Here is a 21,260-nt window from a genome sequence, read left to right on the forward strand (position 1 = left end):
CTCCTCTGTTCCTTCCACTTCTTATTTCCCAGAAACAGGGAAAAAGATTGAAAACAAACTAAATCTCAAGTCTCCTCATAATTTTTGTTCAATAAAGCCCTGTTAAAATGTCAGAGGTCTTCATCAGAATAAACTCTGTCACTGACCCATCCAATACTGATGATACTGTTTCTGATTCTCTTTCTACAAAGAGTAGTACAAATACAATCTTTCCATTAAAATACACCAAACACTAAGAGGTAAACACTCTCTTTTTCTGTATTAGCTTCTTTTTTCCTGTATTACCTTGTATTGTAAGAGATGAGCTGTGCAGTTTAATTTGTAAGCAAGGTCTATCATAAAAGACTCTGGCCCCATTTCCTTCTCTGATCTGCTGGGTTTGAGCTCCAAGAAGTGACAAGTTTGTGTTAGAGGACATGGGATAAACTTTCAAAATTATAAACAAAGCAACACTGTGAGTATAATTAGGAAAAAAAAAAAAAACAAACCAACAATGTGAATATAACAAAAGTGACATCAATCCAGATGTTTTTCCTTTTGGAAAAAAAAAAGGATTTTAATGGTTTTAAAAACTTTCCTGTACAAAAACTGATCAATGACTGGCATCTGCTTCCTCATGGTGGTAACATTTCTAATTACTGTTTCATTCAGCAGCAACTCCCACAGGTCCTGTAACAAAGATTATCTCTTTGGCCAGTGGTGTGTGGAACCCCTGCAAAAGAGTTTAAAAACCACTTTAATTATTGCAGCAAATTCACTTAAGATTGAAATCCAACCATGTTACAATGATTCTATCAAGAGAGGGCCCTGAGGCTCAGAGCACCCTTCTCCCTCCAATGCTGCCCCTAGGTAGGTGTTGCTCTTTTATGACAAAGTAACACACAATAATCAAACCCTGTAAGCTAAACACTAAGTATCTATCCACAATAAGAATGTTCATCCTTGGCAGGACTCTTATTCCTCCCAAGCTAGGCAGATGTTCTCCACTTCCACCTATCTGATCAAAGAAAGCAATTCCCACACCCTTAAACACCAACTTTTACCTCAGCATTTCAAACCTTCCACCCAGTCATTGCATTAATCTAAATCTGTGCATTAATTGCCTTGCATTAATCCTAAATTGTTGGGGTTTTTTTCTTTTTTTGTCCTTTAAACTGATGTCAGGGTGTGATGCAACCTCTTCCACTGAACATATGCTAAAGCTCCCACAGCAGCAGAGGACAATAGCTGTGGTTCTGGGGCAGGGGTGTGCAAACACTCCAGCTGGATGAGGACAGGATAAAACCCCACCTTTCAGCTTTCCCCACCAGGTAGGACATGCTCCGGTTTCCAGACTGTTGAAGCTTGTTAGTTCCAGCAAATTTCTGCACACAGAAACAAACAAACAAACAACTAAATAAAACACCACCACAGTGAGGTTCCTCCCAAGCATATTCCATGTGCTGCCAGATCTTTCCAATTTCACAGAATTCTGCTCACTGACTTCCCTAAATATGCATAAAACGCAGCATAAAATATTGTGTCTGTTCATTAGCAAGCCATGGTTTGATTGTTTATGGGTTTTTTCTTCTTTTCAATCTCAATTAGCAATAAGTTAAGTAAAAAAATCTCTCAGCTGAGACTGTTCCTAATAACAGTACTTGGAGGGGTACATGAGCAGCATGCAAAACTGACATGGAACCACTGGAATGCCTGTGATTTTTGAGAATTTAATTTGGAATTGGAATTTCTGGTGGTTTGCTGTGGTCCAAATGTCATGCTTGTGATGTATAGAGGCATAGGTGTAAGCAATGTATGAATAGTGGGAAACAACAAGAGAGTCTGAGGGACTCCAAGGAAGCTGCTCCTGAATGGGAAGGAATAATGAATAATGAACTTGGGATTGTAACCTGCACCTCAGCAGCTGTTAGGGAATATTCTGCAGATGCCCAAAATACCATCTGCCCTCCCAGAGAGCCCCTGGCTGGGTACATACAGTCACCCACATTTCTATTCCCCCTTTCATGACAGGTCCATACCTTGCCTGTGTGAGCTTGCTTGGCAGGATCAAATTGTGGTGACTGTTTTGATTTGCTGCCTCCTAAGAGAGAGAGGAGAGAAGCTGTTATTAAAATTTTCTATAAAGAACAATGCATTCCCCACAGTGTTCCTCTGATGATATGGAGGTTTCACTACAGCCTCCCACACAGTAAAATCTTTTAAGGGCAGGAGATGTTTTTGAATAGTTCCTTTTTCACAAAGGAGTCAAATCTCCTTTGCCTCTTAGCCCCTGGTTCCAATTAAACAGATAAGGGAAAAGAAACAAAATCCAAATCCACAATCCACTTGGCCAATTATTTCAGGATTTTGTTTCCAAATACAAGAGGAATACTAAAGTGTACATTCCTCAAGTCAGTTTTTGGAACTATTTCCCCACTCTAAGGTAAGCACAGTGTAACAGCCTGTACTGCACTGGCACCCACACTCACCTCAGCTGGTAACATTTTCCAGTGTGCAGCACTCTAGAAGGAATCAGATCTTACCTGCAAACACTTTGAAGCTGGAATTGCTGTAATCAAAGGGGGTGAACCGCTTTAGTGCTTCCAGCTCCTCTGGCTGCTGGGTTTTTTTCTGCCGTTTCTTTTCTTGTGTTGGCAGCTCTGCTCCTGTTTCTGCTCCTATTTCACTTGTGTCTCTCTCCTTCTTCCTATTAGCTTGTTCCTGCTATGGAAGCAACCCACAGAATAGAAAAATGGATAAGTTGAAGAAAGGAGAGTGAAACATCTCATTGGGCAAATTGACTGCCCCACGGAGCCAGGCTTCAGTGACTGCTCTTGCCTTTGGCAATAACAGCATGGGGAGAAATCTCTGTGCTCTTCCTGGGGCCTAAACTTCTATTTTTGTTTTTTACCTCACAGTAGGGACTTCTATAAGAAGCTAAATTGTAATTTTACAAGATATGGGAAGCTGAGATCTGCTGTGGCCCCACTGGCATACTTGGGGGAACCTATGCAGAACAACTGAAGAGCCTTAAAGGAAGTGAGGAGCAGTGGGAAACATCCCCTGTGCACACATGGAGGGATGGGATGATGTGCACAGCACAATTAGCAGGAGCCTGTTGTTACACCCGGGGCAGCACCACACAAAGGCTACTATCAATTATATTGATATTTATAAATATTCAGGTATTTCAGTTACAGGGCTCAGAGTTTCATTCTGAATTATAACAGTCAAGATGAGCAATGGCTGGAGGAGGAATTCTGTGACATACCATGGCTTGCTGGCGAACAGATACAACATTCTGTGCTGGCTTTTTATTCAACTTTTGTGTCTGGGCAGGGGCAGCTATGGAGACAAACAAGCATTACTGTAAAAGGCAGGAGTAAGTTAGCCAGGGGCTTAGAAAAAGCAAGCAAAGCAGTTTTGTATCAAGCCTCAAGGCACACCAAGGAAGGGAAGAGTGGCTGTACCTGGCTGCTGGGCTGCTTTCTTATTGGTTTCATTCTTGGCCTTCTTCTGTCCTGGTGCCTGACTCACCAACTTCCATCGATTGCTGATCTGCAATGAAAAAATATTACCTGGAAACACCTTCTTTAAAGTTTTATGGCAAGAAGTTGTTTATAAACTTGCTAACACTGGTGCTCATTTTGAGTACAAAAGATCAAATTCAACTGTAAAAGAGATTAAGATCTGCTGTACCATGTGAAGTAAAACCAAATGCTTTAAAAGTTCAAAGCTACAAACAAGCCTCAAAAACAAATGCACACACTTTCAGTAGCGTTTTCAGCTTTGATAGACAGAATGTCTCCAATCCCTGGTTCTTCAAAGGACACAAATGTCACAGAAACACGTTAAGTTTCTCAAGAAGTATCCAAGGAGAAAAAAATAAATCTATATTGCTGAGGGTCCCAATGGAAAATAAACTACTTATTTGTTTCTTCTGTACTACTTGGCAAGAAATTTTAGCACCAGTCTTACTTCATAAATTTTTGATGATGGGTCAAACTTTGCAGATTGTGAGACATAGGCAGAATTCTCCTCTGGAGGTAGATACTGTAGAGAGGAAAAAAAATTTGATTTAAACAGCATGTAACATTTAGCTCATTGCTGAAATGCTACTTTGTTGTAAATCAGTGAGTTCATTTGAAGAAATATTCTACAGATAGAACACTTTGTGGAAAAAAAGAAGCCACCACAGCTACCAAGAGAAATACTAAAGAAAAAAACAACTAAAACCCCCTCCCCACAAACCACAACATCTCCAACAGACCAATCATCAACTGCACACCAGAAAAAATTTTGGTATTATTTTCTGGTAATTTACCACTCCAAATGTGTAACAGCATTCTATTGTTCTTCTGATTCATTACAAGAGTAGAATCAGCTTACTAATCCTAGCCATAAAGGACAGATAAAAAACCTGAAAAACCTAAAACTAGATTTAAAACCACAGTGAATGGTCTGTTTACTATGTAGAAAGACTTGTATCCAAGAGGTATTTAAATGTGGTTTGAAAACAATTCCACACATGTGTCTCTGCAGGGACAATCCCTTGATTCCTGTCAGAGAGCAGCAGCTGATGCTCTATCAGGCCCTTCTGATATGGCAGAAAATCAAGCTCAGGGCACCCTCTGCATTGGGGAATCTGAATCCCACTACTGGGAGCTTTTACCATTTTAAATGGATTTTCAAAGGACTCCATTATTAGCTGAGCTTTCCGCTGTGCAGTGGTCAAAGTCTTCTTATTTCCTTCATTTTCATCACATTCCTTAAAGAAAAAAAGGAAGAAATATTAACACAAATATTCTTTTTGTTTGGCCACTGCCACTTCATGCCATGTTGCTTCTCACTCTGAAATTCTACTGACAGCAGTGACCCTCCAGAGACATGGAGGAACCTGGCTGGCTTCCTAACCCATTTGTTTTGGTTAGGCTTTATGCTTGTCAAAAGTCAGTACCATTGCCATGCATTTCCATCTTATTTCAACACTTAAACACAGTTATTAAATCTGTTTTCTATTATTTCAACACTGACACTGTCACAAACATACTGCTTACACTGAATATGCTGACAGTGGTAGTAGCAACAAGACATGTTGATTCTGGCTGATTATCTTGAATATCCTTTGTCCTCTCACTGTCTGAAAAGAGACAAACATCTTCCAAAACCAGTGCAGGGTCTGCATGAAAAGGAGACAAAATTTTTATTAGAGTCTTGTCTATTTTACTGCTCTTTTGTGTCATGAGGTTTCCCTGAAAGTTTTTTCAGGATTGCTTATTTTCCCCATGTCAAAGCTCCATCATTATTAGCACAGCTTTTAGGTTAACTCTAAATTACCCAAAGCAGAGTTATTCTGAAAATCATCCATAGGAATCCGTGAGCTGTCATGTGGTCCAAAGAGGGCATTCTCCAGCTTCTGCAGAGAGATTCAAATTATAAACACCATTGATGCACTATGATCTATTATTTTCACAAACTGCAGAGACACTTTAATGAAAATTCAAAAAAAAGGGATGAAATTCAGAGATAGAATATTCTTAGTGTAGCTCATGTGCCAGAGCACATTGCAGCTGGCATCAAATGCTACCTGTGCAAACACCCATGAGCTAATGAGATGCTGCACTTTATGTACATGACAAGAGAGAAAAGTCAGCCTTAGAAACTTATCTGAAACCTCTCTTCTTACAGCTCAGTCAAAATATTCCAACATACATGAAACTGTCCAGCAGCCAGAGTGTTTGCTGATGAAACCTTAAGTGCTGCTTCATGGTGGTTTGTAAAATAACAGTTAACAACTGGTAATATTATGAATCTGGCACAGATAAGTGTCATTTAGCTAAAGCAGAGAAACTTGTAAATTGGATGAGAGAAGCAATTTACTAGCAGGTAGAATTTGGATACATTTGTTTCCAAGTTTAAGGCTTAAGACACAAAGTAAAAATACAATGCAAACAATACCTCAGGGTTGGGCAGAGGTGCTCTCTTCCTGACTGCTGAAGTCATCTCAGACTAGAATGGGAGAGAAAGGTCAGTCACTTAAAAGCCCTGTTTCTTCTAGACTGGCCACCTTATCAATGTTTTCATCACATTTATTACAAGCTAGCAGGATAATAAAATTACTTTCTTCTTGTCCTGCAGTGTTTGCACTTGGCTATACATTCAAACAACTCACACAGTGAGGGCACACTCTTGCTCACATGTTTTTTTCACTATGGATGAAAGCTGTATTAATACCAACATGCTGCTGATATATTTTAACTAATTAATTTCTTACACCTAGGTTGGTTCTTTTGCCTCACCATAGCTGTAAAATATTTATGAGTCCATTTACATGGCCAGCAAATTCCACAAGATGGAGTTCTTCCTCACACAGGCAAATGTGATGTACAGTATAAGACAAGCTGCATTTTGTTCAAGGAGTGTCTGTTCATTTACTGCTCCAGTTTTCCAAGAAACTACACTGGGTGTAAGCCACTACACAGCAGACAGGCAAGAAGTTACAACACATCTTTCTGTTCTACTACAAAATTCAGTGTTCAAAAAGCAAATTTCAGCATATACATCATCACAGGTGAGCATTGAACTCCAGGGCCTGGCTTAGGGATGTCAGTGATTAATCTCCTGTGTAGTAGAAGTTACTCCTACCTTGAGAAGAGGCATCTCTCGGGCCTGCTGAATGAGCAGATGCAATTCATTAAGCTGCTGCCGAACAAGGGGTGGGACAGGGTTACAGCAAGCAATGATACCCTGGCATTCTCTGCAGAGAGAGGAGGAAAATTCAGTGTGCTGTATTTATGGCTGGTATGTTGGGCATTTGCATTCAAAGGATATAACCACTATCCTGACTGTGACAGAGCAAGACAAGTCAGATTTTTTAATCTCTGTGATGAAATTCTGCACCAGGTTTGTGCAGATGAGGAGAAGCCATAGAATCAGCACTCCTTATCATCATTTCATTCAGTACTCACCGGCCTTTAAAGATGTATTTTTTTTATTCTCAAGTATGGTTGTTAGGTGATGAGTGCCAAATGTTTGAGGAAAATATTGTATAAATTGGGTGTTTTAAGGGATCTGTCCCTTGCCCTCCCCACTCTTTAGGAACTGCAATAAAAATCCAAATAAGTTTTGGGGGCACTCACCCCTGTCTTGCTCTGTAAAAGTGCAGGAACCTCAGAGGGAATGTGTAACACAGAGCAAGGCAAAGGAATGTGGTTTATTAGTGCAATACAATCCAAGTGATGTATCCCAGACATCTGAAGCCTTCTGAAGGAGTACTGCTATTTATTTCTCTTCCAAACTGAACTGCTATAGAGAAAAGCAGCACTGACAGCTGGAAGGAAGGGACCAACTGCAGAAGTAATTACACACTTGGAAGTGACTTGCTGGATATTAAGATCAAGTAAAACTCCTTCAATGTGAACAAAAGTTACTTGGGAGTGACTTGCTGGATACTAAGATCAAGTAAGACTCTTCCAGTGTGAACAAAACTTACTTGGGCAGCTCCTCTGCAATCTTCAACAGCATATGGTTTGGTAGCACATACCTACAACACAAAGAGGTGGTATGAATGTAACAGAATGTTAAAAACAATTAAAACTACCTTCAAAGTACACAACTCTGCCACCATTACAAGGTCTGAGATGATGAAATAATTTAAAAAGAAAAGAAACATAACAGAACTTCTGTGTAACAAGCAGCCTGATGTAGCACAGTAACTTCTAGACGTAACAAAGTAGTTCCCATCTAAAGGGTGGAAAGGGCATAATGCAAGAGATTTACTAAAGCTTTAAGTCAGTGTCCATAGCAAAAGATTTCCTACCCTGTGCTCTCATCCTCTTGACGTGCTATCTTGTCTCTCCATGCAAACAGCAGCCTGAATGCTGCCAGCTGTTGGGTATCAAGGTGTTTTTTCTGCCTCCTGTAGAGATCAAGGTAGGATTCATCTGTAAAGAGGGGCTTGATGTATTTCTGGATAGGAAAAAAAGAAGCACTTGTGAGCTTTCTGTTTTGCCTCTCTCAGACATAGAATCTCACACGGACATCAGGGGACTAAATTCACTCAGGTACAATGTGCCTTTACTAAATTCACTCAGGTATAATGTGCCTTTACTAAATTCACTCAGGTATAATGTGTCTTTACTAAATTCACTCAGGTACAACGTGCCTTTACTAAATTCACTCAGGTACAACGTGTCTTTACTAAATTCACTCAGGTACAATGTGTCTTTACTAAATTCACTCAGGTACAATGTGCCTTTACTAAATTCACTCAGGTACAACGTGTCTTTACTAAATTCACTCAGGTACAATGTGTCTTTACTAAATTCACTCTGGTACAATGTGTCTTTATTAAATTCACTTGGGTACAATGTGTCTTTATTAAATTCACTTGGGTACAATGTGCCTTTACTAAATTCACTCAGGTACAATGTATCTTTACTAAATTCACTCAGGTACAATGTGCCTTTACTAAATTCACTCAGGTACAATGTGTCTTTGAGCTTTTCATCCTAAACTATTGGTAGGAGCCTGTTCCTGAAAAACATCTCATCCATTGTTAGGGGAAATCCACCCTCATCAAATTCAGGAGCAGCTTTACTATCATCAAGCTTTACTACATCACATAAAGCCTACTTTCACACAGTGTTTTCCACAGGAGCCACATAGTTGTCTATGAATGCAGCTCCAGTGAGGCTTTGAACTTTTTGACCATCCAACAGAAGCAGAAATGTAACAACTCTCTTAGAAATAACACACCTGAATGCCCTGTGAGGCTAAGGAATACTAGCATTCAAAAAAGAGCATGAAGGCATCTGAATCCAAGGACCACAGCTGGTGAAAGTGACTGCACATGACTGAGTCAGAGTATATGCACACATTTTTAGACACACAAAAAGAAAAAGACATAGAATAGGTGCAGGTAATCAGAGCAGGTGAAGCTTTACCTTCAGGCAGATGTCCCTGCTGCGCTGCCACACAACCTGCAGCTGTGTGGGCTGCTCCTTGCCTCTCTCCCACAGCAGCTCCCTCACTTTATCATAGATGTAGAGCAGGTAGTGAGTGTCCTCACGGGCATACCGGATCATTTCTTCTGGCAAAGGGCTACAAAAAGAGCCAGAATTACACCAACATATTTCAGCTGTCCTGCCAAGCTGTTACTTTTCTCTTAAAACTGTTACTTTTCTCTTAAAAGGCATATTAGGGCAAAATGCATATGAAACATGCCAAGAGCTAACATGGAAAATCTGTTTCGGTACTGCAGGATGGGTTAGGGACCAGCAGTAAAATGCTGTGCACTCTCCAGTTCACATCCTTGTTTGTGTGCTGGAGAGCAGAACTGCTGTGTAGCTAAATCATGTGGCACAACTGCTTGCTATGGTATTTGTCATAGCTCTTTTCTCTCTGCAGAGCCTACAGAAGTAGACTTGAGATATCTGTGGTGTGCAGGGTGCACCTGCATAGTCAAGATCACTGCTCCAACACCATCTGCACACACCTGTTTTTGTGGGAGCACTAGAGGAGCAAATACTATCTCTGTAACACTGTAGTGATTAAGAACTGTTCCTAAGAAGTGGGCTTCCAGATTTTCATTACTTCATCTTTGCAGATCTTTCCAAAAAGACCTAATTTAATTTAAAAAAGTGGGAAAATGTAATACTCAAAAACTTTGGGCACAGCCAGGCAAATGCTGTGCTCATTCACATGGAGACCAACCCATAACTTTTCCTGCAAGAAGAAGCTCTAGCAATGGAAACAAGGAGAAGTGCTACCTTGCAGCTCCAGCCCATCTGAGGGTCAGTTTTTACCGTATTCTCCAGTCAGCCAGCTGGTATTTCTTGTCAGCATCTACATTGCAATACAGCTTCAGCAAGTGATCCAAAGAATGTCTGCCAAGATTGAGGAGACGAGCAGCTTGGTGAGTATCAAACACATTCACCAAGTACAGACCAAAGTCTCTTTGCAGCCATTCCACATCTGAATCAGCACCATGAAGGACCTTGAAAAGCATAAAAATTTGGGGATGATACGAAGAACATTTCTACTCCAGGCTGGTAGTGCTGTGCTTTCACACTCGTGTGTCTAGATTTCTTTTCTCTGTTTTTTACTGTTAAGTATAGAACTACTAAATAAGTGCATCTGGCAAGCAAATCACTACTAACATCAAGGAAACAGGCTCCTGAACAAATTGTAGTGAAAGCAGAATCAAGGGATCAAGACTGAGCACACAGTGTGATTTTAATTTTAAGAAAGTTTAAATCGAGTGATCAAGACTGAGCACACAGTGTGGTTTTAACTCTAAGAAAGCTTAAACTAAAACAACAATAATACAAATTTTTAAAAAATTTGGTGAATTTTGCAGCTGACCTTCACAATTGCAGGGTCTGTGAAGGTCTCATTGAGGATGTTCAGGTCACTGCGCAGTTCCAGTGTATCAATGATGAAATCTTCTGTTCGGGTGGAAATCTGCATCAGACACGTCAAGCCAAGGAAGCTCCTGTAGGAGTGGTGCTGGAATTAGGGAAGAGAGATGGAAGCTGGGATTCATTACAGAAACAATACTATAAAATAAATAAATACTATAAAATAAACGGCATTCTAAGTGAGGGAAGAAAGAGCAACAAGGAGTTTTTTGAGAAAAAAAGGGACTGGATGACCAAACTTTCTCTTTGCAGTGACTAAGACATTAAAAAAAAGAGATTAATTGAAAGAAGATCAAATTCACTAAGAAGTGTACATCCAGCCCTGCCATTGGAAAACTTCTAATACTGACACAGTTTAATTCAACCTTATAGGTAATATCAGACAGATATTATGTCAGGAACTGTCTTCTCATATCAGGGAGTACAAAATCCATGAGAAAACCACCCCCTACCCCACCATGAGAAGAATATAATGGTCTCCTAGCTCCTAAAAGTACACGTGTAACTTCTAAACATAAAATGCAATTGGATTACCTCTAAGTCCAAGGCAAATTCTTTACAAGTCATAAGCTTTTCATTTAGTTCTACCAGCTCATCCAGTGTGGTGATAAAATGACAGGGTGTTTCCTCAATGGGCCTGTACATCTGGCAGAGCAAATGAATTAGGCATGGCATATTCACTGTCAACTCCCAATCCCAACCTCCACCCTCAAACCTGAAATTTGGCAAGTATGGCTTTAAATGTACTATATCTGTAGTTTAAAATTAAAGTGGGCACCAACCTGGAGTTCAGGTTTCTTGAGAACTTCATCTGGTGGAGAAAAATGCTCCAGTTCATACTGGTAAGGGTGAGCAAACCTGTGGAAATTAGGAAGAGACAAGCACAGACTGAATTCCAGTCCTCTTTATGAGGACAGAGCACAGAGGCTGTGGTAGTTTCCCTATTCTGTCTCTTTTTTAAGCAGAGGTTTAATGTAACTGCAGAGGTCTAAAGCAAATCACATACAATGTAGTGTGGCCACAAACACATGCAGAACTGTTATACATGATGAGCATCAGCACAATCTGAGCACACAGGTTCACCCAGGGGACTCCAAGCACCTTGCTGGCAGGTTAGTTTCTTACATGTCTTGCTCAGTTTTCTGCGTCCTCTGCTGATGTATGAAGTCTGCCAAAGCAGCTGGCACATCCAAGTCCTCGGGGCGCTCCTTTCTCTGCCGTCCACTTTTTGTGAGGGCTGAACAACCAATATGGAATAACTGGACTAGGTCCCCCACACAACACGTTCTCAGCCTACCACTATCTCCCCCTCCACCCACCACAAGAGTTTACAAAGTATTAAAAATCTTAGCAATTTAGTGCTGCTGCTTTTGCTGTCATTTTGTACCTGAAATAACAACTCGGTTACTTGGCTGTTTTTAGGAAGACACGAGGTGGTTTTGGGACAAAAGCTTGGATGGAAATTGAAAAATCTTCAGAAAAATTTTTCAAGCCTTCCCAGGTACTGAAAGTACAACTGCATCAATGCAGAATACAGATGAACTGGCAGCAGCAGAATGTATTCCTGACAGCTTTGATAAAGCACCAGAACCAAAGGCAGATGTCCTCATACACATACTGCAGCTCATCCATCTGAAAGAATATCTGTAAAGCCAACTAGTCTAATCAAGACTTCTCATGCAAAAGTGACTCTCATGCATGTTCAAGGTGGTAAAAAGCAGCAGCAGATTATCTGTTTGGAACAGATTATTTGCTGTATACCAGCAAGAAGATGCTGTTTGCTGATCTACCCTGACATCACAGATATGGAAACAACAGTGTCACCAAGATCACTACACCCAAACATTCAACATCTCCTGCTACTTGTTTTTATAGTCCATGATTTCTCCTCTAGACTGTGAGGACAGATTTGTGTCAAATACTTGCAACAAATTACACCCCCAAAAATAAACCCCTTACCTTCAGGCAAAGGCTTCAAAGCATTTGGTTTGATAAAAATTTTAGGTACAAAGGGAGTGTTGGAATTGTCAATCTTTTCACGAAACTTCAGCTGTGGTCGAGAAATATTCTTGGCATGAAGCAGTCGGAATGTTTCAGACTGAGATCTTTTGTGGTATTCTCCTGCCTATTTAAAAAAAATAAAAAACCAGAGGTAAAACCAACATGATTTACCAGATCTTTTGCTCAGTCTGATCCAACATTCAGAGGAGTTATACCTCGCATTTAAAACTGAGTAACTTTTTTTCAGTAAGGAAAAAAAGCTGGGACTCAAGATCCTGAATTCATAAGTGCAGGAAAGGCTGTTGAGCATGTGAAACTGAAATGGCAACTGAAAGCACAAAGATTTCAGAACCAAGTTTGAATGAAGAGGAATAAGAGAGAGGTACTTAGAATGTGTGAAAAAACATCATGGAACATTGAAATACTCAACTCTACCGGAGAACTGGTAGAACAGCTGGGAGTACAGCTGAGCTAACACAGCCAAACTGAGCATGGGGGCCTCACCTTACGGTTCCAGCTGGAAACAATCATCTGTGGGGGCTGTAACCCAGCTGGCAGGACTGGCTGCTGGTTTCTATTCACTCCTGATGCTTCATCCAATAAAATACTCTAAAATCCAGAAAAACAATGTGAAGCACCTGTTAAATCACTACACTCAAACACTCTAGTCAGACTGAGTAAAGAAAACCATGTAGGTTGGTACCTCCATAGCCATCTCCCCCAAATTCTGTGCAACACAAGACAGACAAACATGGGAGGAGTATGTTGAAGATCAGGGGTGGGAAGAGTTTCCTCAGAGAAGCACTCTCAAATGTACAGACATATTCTCAGGCTGTGAGGATTTTATGTCAAACTGCATTTAGTTTCCTCACACATCCCATATTACCTTCCAGCCATTTGGCTCACCTACCTTAGCCGCTGCAATCTCTGGCCTAGCATTTGGAAGATTTTAAAATAAAAAGGGAATACATTTGGGGTTTTTAAAATAAAAAGAGAATACATAAAATTGAGGAAATAGTGATTAATTGTGGAAGCTGTACGACTAAAGTTCTTGCAACAACATAAAAAAGAAAGCTTGTGGCAACAGAACACTTTTTAAGAACCACATCCAGAAATAATTTGCTTACCACTCTTTCAAGAATGACATCATTGGAGTCAACCAGCATATCAAACTTATCTTCCAGCCCTGTCACTTTGCTGGAATCTTGCATGAGGCTCCGGCAGCCGTGGTACTGCATCACCTGGCTCATGCTTGGAAGAGAGCAGAACAGCTGTCAGCAGTCTGAAAGCAGGCTATCTAAACACTAAAACATCCAGTTCTCTTACAGTTTCTTACACTTTAAAGAAGTCAAATTACAGTTTCTACACTTTACAGTTCTACACTTTATAGTTTCTACACTTGAAAGAAGTCAAATTATAGATATCATCACATGAAAAGAAATCAAATTATAGATATCATCACATGAGCAGTAAATAGAAAAAGCAAGTATACAGTATTAAAGCATTATAATTAGGTTCTCACAAACATGACTTTTAAAATGGACAGACAAATGTGTTCAGTATCAGGTGCTCCTCTCTGCACAGCTCCTCATGGCAATTATAATGAAATGCCCTCTTCAAGCTTGCCACTTCAGCTGCCAAGTGCTAGAGAAGCAGCTAAAACTGGATGTATGAAATAAACCACCTCTTTAACATGTCGGAAGGTGCCAAAGAAGGGGCTGCCCTCTGGTTTGGACTGCCAGCTGCCAGCAGCAGCCCCGAGGTGCAGCAGGGCCCTTACCAGCGGAGCAGGCGGTCGCTCTGGGTGCTGCAGTAGGTGCGGAACCCAGGGAAGCTGCAGTAGAAATCGTACTCGTCTCCAGGCTGGGGGAGCCCGTTGGATGCCTTTGTTGCAGCCACCACTGTGCCGAGAGCATACTGTGCAAGAACACCATTATCAGCTTTCTGTCAGTGTTTTCTTTGTGTTTACTCAGGATACTCTTTGATAGAAATGCACTTTGCCTGGCTGGTTGGAACTGCGTGGTTCTAATGTGTGGTTTTGCACTAGCAGTAACTTCACATAGTTATTAAGGGTGAAAAATGCATGTATTTTATGATTGGCTTTTTGCAAATATCAAAATGAATATTATATAGGTTATGTTAGAAAGTGATGCTGTGTTAATTCTCTTAAGTACTGTGTTAAATATAGTTTTAGGTTATAAAAAATGTTAAAATAGAAACTATGCTATGTAGGATACTTTCTTTAAAGAAAGGACTCGCAGTGACATAGCAGCCACAGGTCACCTGAATCTTTCAGAGAAAAAGAATTTATTGCTCCATTATCAGAAGAAACGAACTTCTTCCCACCTTGAAGGTGCTGTTAGGATTCAGAGGAAGAAGTTGACGTTGACCAGACAGAATCCTGTGTTTGAATGGAATTTATGCATCATGTATGAGTTGTATGAATATGCAACAGGCTGGTGCTTTTAATGGTTAATCCTCTGTTAATGTGGGTCCTTTTTCAGGCTCATGCTGCCCAGAAAAAGGTACCCGGACATCTGTAACTCTTTGTTTTTATTGTCTCATATTGTCCTAACTCAAATTGTCCAAATTATTATTACTCTAATTGTATTACTATTTTTATAACCATTTTATTACTATTAAACTTTTAAAATTTTAAAAACAAGTGATTGGCATTTTTCACATTTAGACAGTAATGAATGTCTAAAAACTTCATTATAGAACTACTAAATGATTATAGAACTACTACTGATCATCCTCCAGTGATGAGGCACTGAGAAGCTCCTCAGGGAATGGTGATGGCCTCAAGGCTGCCAGAGCTCCAGGAGCTTTAGGAAAATCCTCAGGCACAAGGGGGGATTGTAGGGGTGTCTGTGCAGGGCCAGGAGCTGGACTCCTGGATGATCCCTGTAGGAGTCTTCCAACTCAGAATATTCTACAGTTCTAAACCAGCAGGAACGCAGATAATTACTTTATTACTCTAACAAAACACCCCAAATCCCCGCAACGCTTCCTATTTGTGATCTGGCAGCCATTCCCTCCTCCGGCATCAGCATCGTGCATAGGTAAAACACACAGGGGCTGACGCTGCCATTTATAAGGCATGGGACAATTCTCATCGCGACAAGCCCTCACGAGGGTCCCCATTCCTTGGCATTTCCAGGAATCTCCGGTGGCTGACAAGGCCAGGGCCCGACCCAGGCCGGTAACAGGTCCCGATACACCCCTCTGGCCCCGCAGCCGCCGGCCGGGCCCACATCCTCCTCCTGCCATTGGGGACACCCCACGGGCGCCTCCCGCTCCGGCTGGGATCCCCACGCGGCCCCCGCGGGACAGGACTACAGCTCCCGGCATGGCCCGAGCGCACACGGCACGCCGGGAGCGGTAGTGCCCTGCCCGCCCTCCCTGCCCCTCTCCCACCGCACCTTGACGAAGGCGTCGGGGCTGTCGAAGCCGGGCAAGGCCGACATGGTGCTGCTTCCCTCCGTGCCCGCGGGCATCCTGGAGCTGCCCGCCTGCCCCGCCGGGCTCCCCTCACGGCCGGCTGCCGCCATGTTGACGCGCGGCGCTGTCGCGAGAATCGGGCGCTGTCGCGAGAGCGCAGCGCTGGCGGCCGGAAGGGGGAGCGGAGAAGACCGGGGAGTGCAGGCGCCCCCAGCGGCAGAACGGGGCAGGACAGGCCCGTGTGGGATGGGAGGAAGGCGCTGAGGGGAGCCCTAATGGCCCGGCCTGGCTGCGGTGCAGCACATTCGGCCCAACAAACAACCCCATGTGGGATGGGAGGAAGGCGCTGAGGGGAGCCCTGAAGGTTGCCCGGCCCGGTCGGGCTGCGGTGCGGCACATTCGGCCTTTTCCCAAATAAACACCCAGCACCAGAAAGGAAGGGACCCAGAGGGATCATCAGCTCTTGGACACCCCAACAATCCCACCTTATACCTGAGAACGTTGTCCAAATGCTCCTGGAGCTCTGGCAGCCTTGGGCAGTGCCCATTCCCTGGGGAGCCTGTTCAGTGCCCCACCACCCTCCGGGGAAAGAACCTTTTCACCTTTTCCTGATGTCCAGCCTAAAACTCCCCTGACACAGCTCCAGCCGTTCCCTGTCCAGTCCCTGTCACCACAGAGCAAAGATCAATGTGTGCCCATCCTCTTCCCCTCAGGAGGAAGATCCAGACTGCCATCAGTTTCCCCTCAGTCTCCTCCAGGCTGAACAGACCAAGGACCTTCAGGGGCTCCTCTTCCCATCTTTGTGTCCCTTCTTTGTACACTCTAGGGGCCTAAAAATCTTTCTTATATTGTATCCTTGATAGCCACACCAATGCCCAGAAAGGGGCAAGGGCCAATACCCAAAAGGCAATACCCAAATTTGTGACTGCCACCTCCCATTTCCCATTTTTGCAGTGCAGCATTTGCACAAGCAGCTAGGGAAGCCCAGGGAATCCCATCCAACACTCCATGCTGTGCCCCTGATCCCAAGGAAACTGATGTTCTTATCACACAGATGACATCACATCTTCTGGAAAGCAAAAATTTAGGGGTTGCACAGTCACAGTTTGTTTATACAACTGACAGACTTCATTCAGCTGCTGTCAGAAGGGAAATAAAGCCAATGACCTGAAGTGATGTACAAAAAGACAAATCAATGGCAACAGGAACCTTAAAAAAAAATTGTAATCTGCTTCCCTGTCCCTGCCTAAGAAAGACTTAGGAATAAACAAGAATGCAGCCAAAATGTTTACATTTTGATGTAATTTATTGGCACAAAAATATGCAAATACAACATGGCATCTAAACATGGCTACTCTGTTGTATTTTGTGCATTGTTTTTAATATTTTTAATTCATAAATCATAACTTCACCTTCAACCTCATGTTTAATAGCCATTATTTTCCATTTCAAGTTACAACCAGTTCTCCCCCATCTGCCTCCTGTGCCAAACCCTAACTTTCCCTAGTTATTTCCCAACACTGCTTTTTAACCCAGACACTGCAGGAGGCTCCTAAGTGGTTTATTTGTACCCTGCATCCAATGTGCCACCGATCACTCTGCACAGAGGCACCCCAACTTTTGCTCAGGCTCGAGGTTTTCAAATCTTGGATGTGCTCAAAACCCTGATCTAGTCAGAAACACAAATCCTGAACTAGTGTAATGAGCAGATAGACAATTTCCAATTTTGGGCCAAGAATCAAGTTTGAAAACAAGGTACAGGAGGAAACAATGGTGAAATTCTACTTATCTCTCTTTCCAGTTATACAGCTCCCCCCAAACCTAAATGAAGCCTCCTGCACAAGCGCATGTAGCTCACTGCACCCACATCAACAGGAATGACCAGGGCAATAATTAATCTGCAAGTTACTTAGTTACATTGCAAAGTGAGTGAAAACCCGTATAGTTATTTTCAATGGATCTCCAGTTCCCCAAAGACAAAGTGGAACCATAGACATCTGTGGTACAATCAGTCTTCACTGTCCTGGAAACCCAAATCAAGTGTTTTGTTTCAGACAGCTTGTTTTTCTGACAGCAGCTATACATTGGCTTACACCAACTTTTAATATACAATAACTCTTTTCATTTACATTTAAAAATATTTGACAAAGGCTGTATTTCAGTCCAACGTTCCATTCGTGTTTGTAGAAGAGCAAGTTTGGAGTGAAAAAGCCTCCAGAATAAAAGGCTGTGCATACTCTGGAATCTCCTGTTACCAGAAAGGACACCTAAAGAAAATAAAGATATTGTAATAATGTTGACTTGCATGTAGTTTCACAAAGACAACACTGAGAAGGATTGAGGTTCCATACAGACTGGGCAGCATTTGAGTACATGCAAAGTTGCCAGGTGTTCTTTATCACTTTTAAACACTAGCAAGAAAGATTTATTTCCTTAAGCATAGTTCTAAGTTATCTAACTCTCAAAATGAAACTAAATCATCTCTGTTTTATCCTTCAGTGTAGCTTATTCCAAACATTTAAAATGTAAAATCCTTGTCACTACATATAAGAACAAATTTCCTAGAGACTGTCTATGTCTATTGCCATGGGCTTGCAGAATCTGCCAGATCAGATGCAGAATGTGCTATGGCTCCTACAAATAAACTGCTCCAGTGAGGTTCTCTTTAGCAGTTCCCTGCTCAGACTGTTCCAGAGGAGTTTTTCCAGGTTAGCTGAGTGACAAACTCACCATCCAATGTAGCACTGGCACAGGTTCTCATGAGAAGTTGCTTGTTTGATGAGCAGTTCTACTTGTGTGGGTACATCGAGGGTTTCGTCATGAGAGAAGTCCCGACCTTTGAAATTAAAGGATGAAAAAAACCACAAAAGGAGTCACAAATCTTGGTTCTAATCCCTTCAAGTACATTATCTGTCAGGAGGGGAGTAGTTTCTTATAGACTTTAAAAGTGTAAAATTTTGCAACTAAATGTTGCTAACTATGAAGCCAGGACAGTAGAAAATCAACTTTCACTAACCAGCTAATACATGCAAAATATTAAGGCTTTGTAGTTACAAACACCTCTGTACTTTTCAGTTCAAACTTATTTGCATCTAAATACAGGCAGAGTACTTGGGTTTTGGACAAAACCAGGAAAATGGTCTCATCCACTTAATCAGAATATGCTAAATTAAAGGTTTAATACAAAATACAAACACTAAGGACAGTGCTGATCCATCAGATTTTAAGTTTCTTTTATATAAACAAAACTAAACACTCACCAGTGAGCTTATCTCGAACCCTGTTGATGATCTGAATTGCCTTCTTATTTAGAGCTTCTGGCTTCACCAGACCATCTCCTACTAAAAGAGAGAAACAGGACACAGAATAAGCACTTCATCTGAGCAATAAAAGCATTTGTACTGCTGTTAGATGTGCCCTTTCCGAACACTATTTTGAGAGCAAACCTAGATGCATTTTCTACAGATGCAACTCTTTGTGGGAGCTGAGAACACAGATCATTTTTATGCTGACAACAGACTGTCCCATCTCATATAATTGCATTTGGATCATGATGAAATTTTCTGATCTAAGAACAGCTTTTGGATCAGTATAGAAACAACAATGAAACTCACTGAAGGAATGGATGGATTCAGGCACTGTGGTTCCAGTTTTTTTATGGGATGTCTCGCCCAATTCCACACTGTCCAACATTTCTATTGAAAACAACATGAAAACAACAAAAGCATAAATGTGAAGCTGAAAAATTCTTCTGGAAACATTAGCAAGACTGCTAATCAGCTAATTTGAAAAGCGTATTTGTGACATCTTCCATCTTTTCTACTCACCTACTGACTGACTGGTTGAGTAGGAGTCTGTTCTTGTTCGTGAGCGCTTATTGCCCTTTGTATTTGCTGCAAGAAAACAAGGAGTTGGAAAGGATGAACTGGACTTTCAGTGTTTCAGAGCAAATTTGTCCACAAAAAATACAGATTTGGTTGCCTTTCTCCTCCAGATTTGATGTCACCTGAAAATAATTTCCATCTCCTGATCACTGCTGTAGTTTCATATTAAAATCCCTAAAACTGTGTGCACACAGCAATAGCACATGCAAACTAACAGTTAAATCAGATTGTTTGAAAACACACTGGATTTCAGGCTTCTGGATTTCTTGTATGCATATTCTCTTGCTGTCAGTATTTTATCAGAATCACTTACTGTCCATCAATCTCCAATTCAACAAGGGATCATAGACAAAGGCCTCCAGCACAGCCATGACACTGTCCTTGTGCTCACGCAGCACCTCCATCACTGTGTGACAGGTGATCCTATAGTTCCCATCAAGGCCTGTCACCTTTGGAAGGAAAAGAAGTGAATCAACAGCTTTGTTCACTCTGCAACACTCAGGGAGCAGGAAGTAGCTTTGAACTGGAGTTGTCTATGCTTTGTTCATTAATAGAACAAGACATACATTAATTACAAACTAAGAAGCTCTCTTCTCCATGAGGATGATCTTTATAAAGTACCATGCAACTGAATGTGTCTGCTTGATAGAAACAGCTATTTGAAATGGGGAAACTAAGGAAGGCCTAAGAAATTAGAGGAATTTCAGGGTAGTTTATTTTCTAACTAAAAAGTTGCTTTGTACTGTAATGTACTGCAGATATCACAAGTGATGTTTTAACTCACAGAAAACCAAGCTGAAATATTAACACCTTGGGTTCTTGAGGAGTGGAAAAGTTTAGCCACAACAAAAAAAACCATGAGAAACTGAGAAATGCTTGCCATTTTCCCTAGGAACAGTCCCCTCCAAATCAGAGGGAATTCTTACCTCCATAGCATTTGTCAGCATCCTTGTTAATCTAAATGGAATCTTCTCAGGGAACTTTTCTCTTGTCATTGCAACCTAAACACATGATGATGGAGAACAAGTAAATTAATAGCTAACTTACTTTTAAAAAGTTATTAAAAATTAACTTTTAACCTAACCCAGAATTAAGATCCCAGTATTAAGTACTGGGATCTTTTTCCTACAATCTTGAAGGTTTTATTCCAAATAGGAAATAAAGTCACAGCTTTATGTTCCTAATTTTCACAAATTACTCAGAGAAGCTGGATAATAAACTTGATAACAAAGGGAAAACTCAAGCATGTGCCCAGCAACACAGACTGCATATCAGCAGCTTAAATTGCTCCAAGAAATTTAATGGAAGTGAAATTTCATGGACACTTCCACGAAACTTCCATTAACACTTCTTTGCTTGTTCCAGTGGTCAGCTAATCCCCATGACATGCTTCTGAGATAAAGTGTCTATTATTATTTTATAGACAGATAAAGGGAGGCTCAAAAGAGAGCCAAAGGGTTTGCCCAGGATCGGACTCCAAGGTCAGTTTGCCCTGGCTTATAGATGAATTTCTGTTCCACCAGAACATGTG

At 41.4% G+C, this 21,260-nt stretch overlaps 2 protein-coding genes across 3 annotated transcripts in view; both read right to left on the reverse strand.

Moving 5' to 3' along the window:
* Positions 1-523: 523 nt before the first annotated feature.
* Positions 524-15,976, reverse strand: EXOSC10 (exosome component 10). The gene is made up of 25 exons (XM_054291938.1): positions 15,827-15,976; positions 14,182-14,318; positions 13,529-13,652; positions 12,906-13,010; positions 12,360-12,525; positions 11,526-11,637; positions 11,183-11,258; positions 10,935-11,045; positions 10,345-10,488; positions 9,786-9,976; positions 8,925-9,081; positions 7,799-7,947; positions 7,472-7,522; positions 6,625-6,736; positions 5,938-5,988; positions 5,317-5,395; positions 5,037-5,158; positions 4,652-4,747; positions 3,958-4,032; positions 3,450-3,537; positions 3,251-3,324; positions 2,523-2,703; positions 2,019-2,080; positions 1,291-1,364; positions 524-712 (listed from the first exon to the last, which is right to left on the reverse strand). The coding sequence occupies exons 1-25, from the start codon at positions 15,953-15,955 to the stop codon at positions 682-684; spliced, it is 2,697 nt and encodes an 898-aa protein (XP_054147913.1). The 5' UTR covers positions 15,956-15,976; the 3' UTR covers positions 524-681.
* A 1,156-nt stretch (positions 15,977-17,132) lies between these two features.
* MTOR (mechanistic target of rapamycin kinase) overlaps positions 17,133-21,260 on the reverse strand; it is a 72,659-nt gene continuing 68,531 nt past the window's right edge. For both annotated transcript variants that reach the window (XM_054291903.1, XM_054291902.1), the window contains 7 exons: positions 20,656-20,730; positions 20,043-20,178; positions 19,673-19,738; positions 19,460-19,540; positions 19,106-19,186; positions 18,576-18,681; positions 17,133-18,112 (listed from right to left, as the gene is read on the reverse strand). In XM_054291903.1, coding sequence (XP_054147878.1) covers positions 18,097-18,112; positions 18,576-18,681; positions 19,106-19,186; positions 19,460-19,540; positions 19,673-19,738; positions 20,043-20,178; positions 20,656-20,730 — 561 coding nt within the window. In that variant the 3' untranslated portion in view covers positions 17,133-18,096. The remainder of the gene's footprint in view (positions 18,113-18,575; positions 18,682-19,105; positions 19,187-19,459; positions 19,541-19,672; positions 19,739-20,042; positions 20,179-20,655; positions 20,731-21,260) is intronic.

This window comes from Melozone crissalis, unplaced genomic scaffold, assembly GCF_028551555.1.
Source record: "Melozone crissalis strain CALT ecotype California unplaced genomic scaffold, PUWL_Pcris_2 ptg000107l_1, whole genome shotgun sequence".
NCBI classification, from domain to species: domain Eukaryota; kingdom Metazoa; phylum Chordata; class Aves; order Passeriformes; family Passerellidae; genus Melozone; species Melozone crissalis.